Source organism: Montipora foliosa, chromosome 5 (assembly GCF_036669935.1).
Source record: "Montipora foliosa isolate CH-2021 chromosome 5, ASM3666993v2, whole genome shotgun sequence".
In the NCBI taxonomy this organism is placed as follows: Eukaryota; Metazoa; Cnidaria; class Anthozoa; order Scleractinia; family Acroporidae; genus Montipora; species Montipora foliosa.
This window is the reverse complement of record NC_090873.1, coordinates 30,379,419-30,391,918: the sequence shown is the minus strand read 5'-3', so window position 1 is coordinate 30,391,918 and position 12,500 is coordinate 30,379,419. Positions and strand designations below refer to the sequence as shown.

Sequence of the window (12,500 nt, the reverse complement as noted above, 5' to 3'; positions counted from 1 at the left end):
GAAGGCCATGAAACACCGTTTTCGTGAAGTGCATAGATGTATATATGCAGAATGGTTTTAAAGTGATCAGAACAATTTTCATATTTCATGCACTGCAGTATTCTTGTTTATCAGTTTACCAGTTTCAGCACTTGGACTCCTTCGATTTGACTACCACCTGTTTCGCTGTTATATGGTCTCATCGATCAGTAGCCCCTTCAGAAGATTATGCCAAGCCGGCATTGCTGATGAAAAGACCAGACCACAACACCGTACTCTTTGGGACTAGTGTGTGCGATCTTTAACATCCCACAGACTTTATGAACATTGAAGGTTGTGAGACGGGACCTAAGCTTATTCGCGAAGACTTGAAAGTCTTACCATTTGTAGCCTGCAGTGAAGGCGCTATTTTGGCGCGGAACACTAGATAAGCCAGGTTTTCGATGCCGCCATCTTGGATTGTGATTAGATGCTTGACCGGGAGAGAGTTGGTGCAGTGGCGGGTTAGGGGTGAGACACCTACTCCCTCGGAAAATATTTCCTCGCCCTAATCTTCCACAGCTACCAAATCTAAGATGGTGGCCTAATACGAAAATGTGCACTCGCGCGCCCAAAATACGCCTTCACTGCAGGCTAAACCATTTGCGGATGTTATTACAAAGGCAGCACTTTCTTCTCAGTTATTTTAAGACCCTGAGTGTTGGTCCGGCCGGAGTCGAACTCTCGACTTCCCGCGTGACAGCCCGATGCAAAACCAACTGAGCCACCGGTGCGCCTTCGGTTGCGCTACAGTAAACGAAAGAGAGAGGAAATTCAAATATCTACATTTTTTTCGTTACTATACCAACCTAATCATAACCATTACAATTTTCTAAAATTTGATTGGTGAATTAACTGCTTTGTTTTCACTAGTTATTGTGTTGGCCAGGGTTGACATCGGACAGTTGGTTTTCATGATCGGTTATCACACAAAACGTTATCGGAACAAGTAAGCCGCATGAGGGTTTAAGTAAAACAAGGAATCCGGAACCTGGAACGCGTTTTTTCTCTCAATGACCCTAGCCTATGAAGGGCCACGGTAATATCGAAAACTAAGGAATCACTTTAGTGTTAAAAAAGGGTTGACAAGCCTACACGACCCCCTTGTACGTGGTCTGGTTTATGTTGCCTTTGTCATAATTTTGCTCTCCTGAGCACATGTTTGAATGGACGCCTCTTTTAGGCGGTTCCTGTAGGATTCATTTAGCAATGGTTTTAGCCCTATGAGGCTTTACATTTGAATCTCTATACTGCTGTGTGATACGTATTCTTACAAGAAAATAGTTGGTCTCGAAAGTAATGTTTTTAATTTCTTGGTGTTGATTTTCCCAGCAGTAATGTGAATGTGACATTATGGCCTCACGCTTTTGCGCCATTTAATTCTAGGCTCGAACGATATGTTTATCGGCAGTAGAAGCGACCGATCTTGTAGTTTTAAGGTTTGACCCGGGCCCGGGTTCAATTTGCTTTTGAACGCCTGTTACATTGTGCCCTGTATCAGTGAGATAGCTGGCTTCTTACAGACTTTGTTTGCCTTTTTTCTGCGTTTCTTAGCAAATTGTTATGCTCTTTGGAGGTGTTGTTTTCTTAAATTGTTTCACTCGTTTGTCTTACTTCTTCAGCCTGTTTTGGTTTGTGGCCATGGTCAGTAACTATCTTCCTTGAATTTCTGGAATTAATTCGTTCTCGTCGATGCTCTTTTGATATTTTATGTCGATGTCTTCAAGTCGCTCCTTTGTCGAGGCATTTAAATAACTCGACTCTAGATGGAGGTTCTCTGGCATATCATTTGGTCAGGCAAGACCGCGGTTTCGATCCTATCAAGTGGATCTCATCAGTTGCCGATAGCTTCCGGCATTTAAGGTGAAGAGCTTTGTCTGCAAAAACCATGTGTGTTTATCTCCATTTGTACTCGATGGAAGGATCGAACTTGCTAAATTCTGATTGGCTATTAGAATTCTAGCCAATGGACTTAATGTGTTTTTCATCCATATGAGCGTAGCTTGATGTTGAGTTTCTTTAGAAGTATTCACATTACTGCTGAGAAAATCAACACCAAAAAACTAAAAACATTATTTTCGAGATCAACTATTTTCTTGGAAGAAAACATATCACACAGCAGTATAGAGATTCAAATGTAAAGCCTCATTGGGCAAAAACCATTGCTAAATGAATCCTACAGGAACAGCCTAAAAGAGGCGTCCATTCTATATGTACACAAGAGAGCAAAATTATGACAAAGGCCACATAAACCAGACCACGTACGAGGGAGTCGTGTAGGCGAACAGTAGCAAACGTGACCATCGTGTTGTCGCATTGATTTTTAGAATTTCAGCGGTTATGAGCAAAAAGGGTAATGGGGGCTCACTTCGTCAGATGTTTACGACGTTCTTGTGATGATCGGCCATGATGCCGGACGACAAATACGGTTCATCGTTTAGCTGCTAGGCCGGCTTTAACTGGCTTAACAATAAAGCCCATGTATCCCTCTAAAAAGACATCGTTTTAACGTCGAAAGACTTAACAGCAGCATCGAGAATGATGCCGTGAAAGGTGTAATAATTACAAGATTGTTTTGATCATTGGAAAGCTATGCCATTTTGCAAAATTTTATGCAAATATATCTTTCAACGCGGAGAAAATAGTTTTCGAAATGACTTGTACTGAATATTTTTACTACTTTTAGTTACGAAAAACGCCAAAAACTGTAATTCAATCTTAACTCAAACTTAACTCAAACTCAACTCAAACTCAACTCAAACTTAACGCCACTCGTAACTCGATGAATAGCCGATCCCAAATTGTAGTAGAAGAGGACATCGGTTTTGCTTGCACGATGGAATGCACGCTGAAACGCCAAAAATCCACTTACTGAAAGCGTCAGAAGTTTTATCTTCACTCGCTCTTACAGCAAGCCAATGATCATTTCTCCAGTTTCTTTTATTGGGTGCAAGGCTAAAATTTTTGTTTCTCGAGCACTTTCAACCCGCCATTTCCACTGTTTAAACTCAAGCATGCGCAATAAGACCAGAACCCACGTTTTCTGGGAAAATGAGGTCCATTATCCCAGAGTCTTTCCGGGCGCTCACCCGCTGACCAAAAAGCCCGATGACTCTGGGTAGGAGATTGGGAAAGGATTTGAAAAAAGTACTTTTGACAAGCGGGTTTCCTTGCAAAGGTAATACACAACAGTTACCGTACATGACAATTTAGCCCAATTTTTTTTCTCATCTTTACCGTATGATCGAACATACGAATAGGTCGAAAATAGTGAGGTTTTCCTGCAAATTTCACCCCAGAAATTACACTAAAAGTTTCTTGGCAGCAATAATACTGTTAGCACCTTTCCTGCAGCAAAAAAAGTACCCTCTGTAATCGATTTGTACCTTAACACGCATGTTTTTCGTCATTTCTTTTTTATCGATCTGGCCCTCTAAGGTATTTTTTTCTGGTGGCATTTTCATTGAAGAATTTCTCCAAAACAAACCAGTTAACCGCTAATTTTCTTTCGGTTTTTGTTTCGTTTCCTGAAAAACGAAACGTATCTATTTTGTTGTTTCGTTTCCTGAGAAAGGAAACGTATCTATTTTAACTTCAAGGAGAACTATTTACACAGTGAGGCAGAGTAGCCAATCAAAACGGAGTTTGTAATTGAAAGTCTAAAACATCTATGAGATGTAAAAACAAACTTATGAACATGTGAACATGTAGTATCGCAAGTCATAATGCTGACAAACAAAAAGCGAAGGAAATGGATCGCAATTATTAATTTTTGACTATCTAAAGGATTTTGGGTTAAATTAAAGCGACATATTGTTGACAAATCCAAAGGTATTTATCTTCGCGTTCACGAGTAACGTAAACAATCTTCGCACTAGTGAGTCGTAGTAGAAAATTCGGTTAACCAGGAACCACTTATTTTAAAGCTAGTACCGGTTTATCTTCCCTTAAAATACAGTTTGTTGATTTTATTAACAATTAAATGTTACTCAAAATAAAAGCAAATAACGTAAACTAGAAAGCCATGAACATAGCAGTTTGATTTCTCTTTTTTCTTTTCATTTCGTTTTCTTCGCTCACCTTTTACCGTAATTGATTTCTTATTCACGTATCACCAAGGAGACCTCTCAGCATTAGCCCTATGGTTTTTAGAGGTCTCCTCGCCACTAACTGTATGTTTTAAAGTTTATATTATTCATAATTAAGGCAAAAATAAAGACTGAAATCTTGAAACTGCTTAGGTTCACCTTTAACACGTGTAATGGAAGATTCACCGAAAACGGAAATTAAAATGTTATGCAGCGGCATTTGAAGGCAAAACAGGTATTTGTACACTTTATGCTTCGATGTATGAGGATCCCAAATAGAGTTCTTCAATCTCACCATCCCGACCAAAATTTTCCCTTCATCCCGAAATCCCGAAAGTTTTTATCGGCCGATCCCAATCCCGGTCATGACGTCACAGCAAGATGTCCAAGGTTGATTTAGAATACACCTCGTCAGTTTTTTCCACCAACCTTCATGATCCAATTGACCTTAACTCAATAATTGTAGCATTAACATGCAATCACAGTTTTGAAACCAAAATGATGCGTGATTGTCCATTATTATATAGCAGTGTACCGGAGGGACAGGCCTACATGACTCCCTAGCGCGTGTTTTAGCCTTTCAGTTTTGCAATTTGGCGCTGAAGAGTATGTATTTGATTGACTTTTTGTAATATATGAGGGGCGGGTTTTTTTAGATTTCTTTGAGCATTGATCTATATTAAATGACAGTCTTTCATGAGGATTTGTTTAAACGTCCGTCGCTGCTGGGTGGTATTGTGTTGCTCTCTCGTGGTTTTTGAAGGAGTGCCAGCTTCCTGTTTTTAAATTGCGCTTCTGAGGTCCCTTGAACAAGATTTTTGGGATAACCTCTTTCACGTAGGCGTGAAACGAGAAACGTTTGTTCTGAGAAGTCTCAGAGCTTCACCTCGACGAAGCCTTTTTTGACTCCTGGTGGGTGGCACGAGGAGAAGAGACTGTGTTGAAATGTTTGAGTAGGTTTGAAGTGCGTGCGCATATCAAGGACTGAATTACTCTTGAAACTTTGGCCTTTGTAAATGCTACTGTTTGTACCCAGAAATGTCGTTTCTGTATATGAAATTTCAGCCGTAAATTTGATTGTGGGGTGGTGTTTGCTTGTTCAATGAACTGCATTATCTCCTCTCTGTTTGTACTTCTTTTGTCTTTTCTTCTTTCATTTGTACTTCTTTCTTATTTCCGCTATCTCCCTTCTCATAAGAATGAGCCACACAACCAATTATATCATGTACGTCGCGAACAGCGATGTCTTTTCTGTCCGACATTTTCAAAAACCACGGTAAAAGTTTGGCCTATGCGATACAGCATAAAGGAGAACCGTTTTGTAAAAACGTGATGTGGTTACAAGTATCAAAGGTCATGAGGCCTTTGTGTAATTGGATCTTATTACGGTCAAAGTTCAAGACAAAGAGCACGCCATAGGGATCACAAAAGGCACGTGTCAGCGTCGTGGAGATTGCTCACCTTAAATTTCCTGTCGTTTCCGTCGTTGCCGAAGGCGAAAGTTGAGCTATTTTAATTTTTTTTGCCATCAGAAAACCCGGATCTTGGAGCTTCAAAGTGACAATTTTCCAGATCCCGCTTCGTAATAACGTTAAATCCTGCGTCCTGTCCATAAATGCAATCCCGAATACCGCTCCCATATTTCTTTGAAATCTCGATTCCCGGGCTTCAAAAAATCAAAATCCCGGATCCCGAAAACCCTATCATGATTGCCCCTCATGTATTGTGCACATAAACAAGTATCTGTTCTTCTCTTTAATGGTTAACATTCCTTGACAGGCTTCTCGCCGTTTAGAGATCTGGAGTTTGCGTACACATTTCTATCTTTGTTTCTCTAGAGTTTCGATAGACGAAACGAAATACATATCATATGACAGATCGAGTGACCCACACCACAGTATTTTAATTTTTCTCCTGCCCTTACCATTTCCGAAACGAAACACTAGTTCTTTTTGTGGTAGTGCTCTAAGTGCACTAGCCACAATAAAAAAATAGGCACGCATTGCTTACGTGTGGTAGTGGAGTAACACAGAGCCGCATAATTGTCAACTGAGCTACGTTTTGTCTTCCAGGAGATTCACGTTATCTTTGTGTAATATGTAGGTAGCTCTAATAGTACACGATATTGCTTTGGTACCGTATATCAGTATAGTGCCATGGTAGATTTCTTAGGTAAATAGCCCACTGTGAAGACATGTGGTTACTAGTAAAATACTTAACCCAGAAAGATTAAAGAAAATAAAAGTGAATCGAAAAACGTTGGCTTCGAGGCTGACATGTTGATCATTTTGAAGTTCCCTTACACCTTTTTTTTCTCCAAAATTTTACGCGTGCACTCTGAGCGTCTGAGAACTCGACGAAGAGGTAATTTCTGGTGCGTGCGTGTATTGCGGCGATGTTTATTTCAAGCTCGCATGCAAATTTTTAACAGAGAAAATTAAGTTACAAAAAATATTCCACTTAATGTCGTTAAAAAGCTTTGTGTTTGGTAGTTCATTTGGACAAAAAAAAGTCACAAAAGTCTTTTCCACCGTAAAATTTATTGAAACAAACAAAATATCTGCTGTTAGAGGCAAAATAAAACCCTTCCAATTTTAATTGCGTGCGTGCAAACAAGAAACATAACAGCAATTAAATAAATATCAGCATGGCAGTTCACATCAAGCCCTTTTCGGAAGAACCTTGATTGTAAATAAATAATGACGCACAAAAGAGGCAACATGATTTCTTTCAAATAATTCGTTACTGTTACATTTCCATTTTTTTTTTTTTTTACCTTAAGACTGTGCAGAGTTGAATACAAAATAAATGTAAATTGCCAAACAACTTAGATGCGACTTCATTAAACACTGTGACGCATTCAAGGCATTCGATTCCTTCAATGTTTGTTAATTCCATAAAGATTTGCCATTTGATTTCAGAGTTGTATATTACCAAGTTAGTAAAAATATTGGAAACAAAGCTCACTTCATATCTAACTGCGAAAAATGAAATTGTTGTCGAAGGCCATTACTCGTCGCTTTAAAGATTCCAGGTATTCATTTTTCACCGCCCGTCTTGTTTATCCAATTGACGTTCCATTCTTGAGCTCCATAAGAGTATACTTTGTTTAAAGATGCACTAAAACGCCATTCGCGTCACAGTGACTTTCGACGCCATTGCAGGTTAATAATTAAATTTTCTCCTGTGTGCACCAGAGAAATCTATGCATTACCCCAGCCCCCTCAAACCTAACAAATACGCACAGAAGACAACACTTAGCAGGGGAGTGACAGGCAAGACTTTTCATGACATGTAAAAAAAACAAAAAGCAAAAACAAAACAAAACAAACAAACGCATTTTTTAAGTTGATTGCCTATGGCAACACAGTAAAAATAAAAATACGGAGAAATATCTCCCATTTTCCGACTAGGATTGGCATACCAACCCAATAACAAGAAACAATAAGCGGTTAAGCTTGTTTGAGAGAAATTCTAGCGATCGACAAAAAGAAATGACGGAAAACATGCTTTTTTCGCTGTAGAAAAGTTGCTAACAATATTATTGCTGTCAAGAAACTTTAAGTGTTTTCTGGTGTGAAATTTGCAGGAAACCTAATTATTTTCGACCTATCCATGTCTTTCACTAAATCAGGAAAAGTGTATAAAATATCTTGTTCCATTGTCATGGAAATATCAGATTCAATTTATCTTAACCAAAATAAAGAGAAGTGTTGGAATATCATCCAAGGTTTGGCACTGTGTTGATATTAATGTATTGTGTAACCTCTACTATGCTTTAATTTATCCTTTTCTGATTTATGGAATAAGTGCCTGGGGCAACACATATCCAACAACTCTCCAACCTTTTTTTTATTTTATAGAAACGAGCTATTCGAGCTATTTGCCCTATCACATTAACATGTTTTCACGAACACTAAAAATGCACCTTATCTAGAAAACGAGCACGGTGAAACCCCAATTTTTTTTTTATTTATCCATTTTTTTTTTTTTTTTTTTTTTTTTGCCTTTTTGACAAAAGGAGATCATTACCTTTCTGCGGGGCAAGATTTAAAAAAATCTATAAGTGGCAACATTTTGAGCGGGAACGTCCTTAAATATCATCAGAGAGGACACCGATATCGATTACTGAATGAAGGCCACCAAATAAAAAAAATTCAAATGAATTGAAAAGCGTTTCCTCAGGGGACGAAATGCAACTGGGATTGTGGCCCTATTGTCGTCTCCTATTACGTATCCATTTGTCTACTACTTATTCCGATGAATCTGACCGGATAACCTGAGCTTAAACTTAAAACTACCATCTATGTTGTTAATTTACCTTCAAAAGCTTGAAATTGGGCAGATCGTTCTGTCGGACCTCTGTTTATGGCCAAATCCGCAAAAGGGAAGAAAGCGGCGATCAAAAAGCATATTGCGAACCATATGCACGAGATGGCAAAACTGGAGCCTTTCATTGTATTACACGTATAATATTCTTGTGACCATGCAATTTCTCTTCGAAATCTTCGTAAATTCCGTCGGAAAAAGAACGGACAGAGGAGTTGCTAAGGACTGTCTAAGGTTTGCACCAGTCCTGTGGCAAATGGATCTCTGTTTATGAAAAATGAATTCTGATTCCCACACTTGATTTTTGCCTGCCCCCGGGCTTTTTCATTTCGTTGACTAAGTCAATTGTTTTAAACTTTGTAAAAGAAGCAAATAGCTTGATTCAATTTATTGATTGACAAATGCCACCTGCATGGCTGGAATAAATACGCATAAATGCAAATTATATTAGGGGAAGGAAGAGGATAAATGGATCTCAGTCATTTATTATTCCTTCGATTATTTCCCGAGTTATCATTACTCGTTATTGAAATTTTGTTTGTTATTCATTTTTCCGTATTCGTTGTTCTTTACGGAAACTACAAAATTTTTTATCCGAATGTTGGAAGGGCAAATGTTCCTTACTGTTTCTTTTTTTTTTTAATTAAGCCGTTATTCATTATTCATTCTTCCCTTTCCAATCCCAATGAATTGGGGAAGCAAATATTTATAGCATTTGACATTTAATCATTCAAGGAGGTTCGCGGCTCTAGATCGAAACAGGTCCATTTCTAGGATCCTTGGAAGTATCCAGTTATCAGGATGATAGGCGCAAGCTGCAACCAGGTTGACAACCACACATGGTTGGATGTTTTTCTGCTTTGAAGAATAATGAAGACAACTTCAAGACACCGACGGTCGTTGGTGATTGTCTTTCAATTATCCAACACAATTGCCAGTGTGGTTGGTTCATCAAACATTTTCCGACATTTTTTAAAGAAAACTGCTTTCCTTTTAGTGCCCTTTCAACCAGTAGCAAATTGGCGTTTGGCTTATTCCATGAATACGTTTTCATAATCATTGCACATTATAGAATAAGTATTAATAATCAGTTTCTTGTTACCCCGGGACTTGATCCTAACCTTTGGCAAAAAAAGCGGACTTAACATTAGGAAAGGTTCATCAACGCCTTAGTTTGGAATCCAGGCACAGTATCCCTACCCTCCTTCCTTTAAACCTCAAACTTCCGAGGAATGGTCACAATCACCCCTGATGAAAACACAAGAACGAGAGTCACAATTTTCTTTATAATTTAACAGCACTTCTCCGCCCTTCAACGCCCGAATCTGGACTAGTGGTCGTACGTGTTAATGTCACAAATCAGGAGGTGCAGCAGGTCGTAATGAGACAGCATAATCATTGTGGTTTCGCGAGTTTAAATGAACACCTTTCTCCGTTAAATGTCCTACATAGTATCGCACCGAATCATTAATATTTGTTTTGCCCCGTTCTTATTTTAATTTTCGGCCAAACAAGAATTGAGGCTTGTACATTGATTTTCAACCTCGAATTTTGCGATCTGTAAATAATTCTTTTCATCAATTCATTTTGAAATATGCTCTCTGTAATAAATAACTTTCACGCATCTTAACCGGTTTCAATTCTTAAAAACAAGATAAGTAACTTCAAGTCAAGGTGTTTGCAAATTGTGTCTTCAGACAAAATAATGAATGACAAGACAATCTGACATCGATGAAGGCCACAGGAACAGCTGTGCCGGCTTGCAGATAACCACAATGAAAAACGTAATTTATTCATCTTTGTGTTTACAGCGAATTTACATGTGTTTGTTCGGCTCTCGTGTGTGGGAAACGGGTTCTGCAACTTCCCTTTTTTCATGTTTACACTCCAACTGTCAAAAGCGTTAATGTATTCAATTTTACCTAAGAATTAAATTTATCAGGATAGCTTTTTCACCTTACAAGTGCTTACTTTTTATTAACATTTCCCTTTTAATTACTTCCTCGATTCCAAAAAAGAGAAAAAATAAAAATAAACACAAACAAACAAAACGAAACAAATCAGTCTTCTGTAACCATTATTCATCACCAAGAGCTCAGAGATATGTCCAGGTTTGCACGCAAATGCGAAAATTGCGATTTTAGCAAAAAATCGCAGAACACCGAAAAGTGTCGGATTTTTGCGATTTTAACGATTTTTGCGAAAATTGCGAAAAATCACAAACCTCTCAAAAGCTAGAGAAGACAAGTCCCCCAAACCTGCTGCGATTTTTGCGATTTTAACGATTTTTGCGAAACTTACGAAAATTGCGAAAAATCGCAAAAATCGCAGAACATTGAAGACCTAGTGCCGCAGTGCCGTTGTCGAGGAATAATGAAGTCTAGTGCTTGAAGTCTAAGTTAGTTGAACGACTGCTACAGCAGTGCCGTAGTCGATGAACAATGAACTGAGATTGACACTGTGGCTAAAAGCGTAATTATGAAGCACAGCTTATTAACCGAACCGCAAAATGAAAGCCATAGTTTTACGAGAGTTCTTAGGCCTAATCACTGAAACGAGCAATAAAGGAATGCTTTCTTCTTCACATGATCTCGTAAAAAGTGTAGTTGACCCTAGCAGCAAAATGGAAGCTAAAATTTGACGAAAATGCTTATGCCTAATCAGTAAACTAGTGCATTCTTCTTCACACGATCTCGCGAAAAGTGTACTTAACCGAGCCGCAAAATGAAAGCTAAAATGTTACGAGAGATCTTAGGCCTGATCACTGAAACGAGCGCTTACTTTAGGCTTAATCAGTAAGCGAGTGCTTCACACGAACTCGCGAAAAGTGTAGTTGTCCGAGTCGCAAAATGAAAGCTAAAATTTTACGAGAGTTCTGTGGCCTAATCACTGAAACGAGCGCTTAGGCTAAATCAGTAAACAAATGGCGATAAAATATTATTTCATGTTCTCTTTTTTGTGGATACGATGTTTTCAAAAAAGTCGCACACGAGTCCTGAGAATTGACACTGTCGCTAAAAGCGTAATTATGTAGGACAGCTCATTAACCGAACCGCAAAATGAAAGCTAACTCACGAGGTAAATTCATATTAATGAAAGCTAACTCACGAGATATATTCATGCGTAGCGGGCTTATTTCTGCTCGTGGATTAAAGGACGAGGTATACTGTATTCATGAGTAGCGCGCTTGTTTCGGCTCGGGTATATCTATTTGTAGGGAGCTAGTAGAATAACGTGGGTGTTTGAAAAACTGTTTGCGATCATATGATTCACAAAATTAAAGAAAGGGTACAAGACATGTATTTTGTTTTGTTGTTGTTGTCGTTGTAACAAACTAGGCATCGATGTGCTCGATTAAGCAACGAGTTGTTATTTGTTTTGGCGAGTGCGGGACTCCGAAATCAGCATTGCAACTCGAATGCGGCACTGCGGGAGCAGTTTTTCGAGTTAGATAATTTGTGGGCCGGGCATTCTGAAATCTTGCCCTTGAATATTTGCCAGCACAACAAGTTCGAGTTCTCCATATGACAATTCCAGTCATTTGTCTACATTTGAAAGCACAGCTTCCTCAGAAAACTGGTGGCAACATTGACTTTCCTTCCTTCCGTAAGAGCCCCCAGAGCCATCGTCTATGATATTGTCTGTTTTACGCGGTACTTTGTAGGTAGTTGGAAGGAAAAGGCTGCAACAAAAATGAAGGTTGTGCGATTTTCCAAACCGCTTTACCAGGTGGAATAATATATGGCTCATTGATTTCGATTTGTAGATGACAGTAAGTCAGGGCGCGTTTAGCATTAATTTTGACTATGTAAGAAAAGGTGGAATGACCTTCTGCCGCAGATAGTTTCAGTTTCCGGGCGTTTAAGGTATTGTAAAAGGTTTAGCGAAGACACTTTCATTTTGTCGGCAGCCTCAATGAGGTCACTAGAAAGTAATTTGTCGAATGTGGACCCGCACTTCGGACTACTCGCCATCAACTTGCCCTCAAAAAGCAGCAGTGTACTATAAATCTTACGATTGCATTGTTTTGATGGACAAGTAGTCGGATGGTGTTGCGTTACTGTT

The 12,500-nt window shown here is 38.9% G+C and overlaps 1 protein-coding gene across 1 annotated transcript in view; it reads right to left on the bottom strand.

The window, feature by feature from the left end:
- Nucleotides 1-8,763, bottom strand: part of LOC138003925 (C-reactive protein-like) — a 48,764-nt gene extending 40,001 nt beyond the window's left edge. The window contains exon 1 of the mRNA XM_068850245.1: nt 8,428-8,763. Within this exon, the coding sequence (XP_068706346.1) occupies nt 8,428-8,563 (136 nt within the window). The 5' untranslated portion in view covers nt 8,564-8,763. The remainder of the gene's footprint in view (nt 1-8,427) is intronic.
- Between the last annotated feature and the right edge of the window lie 3,737 nt (nt 8,764-12,500).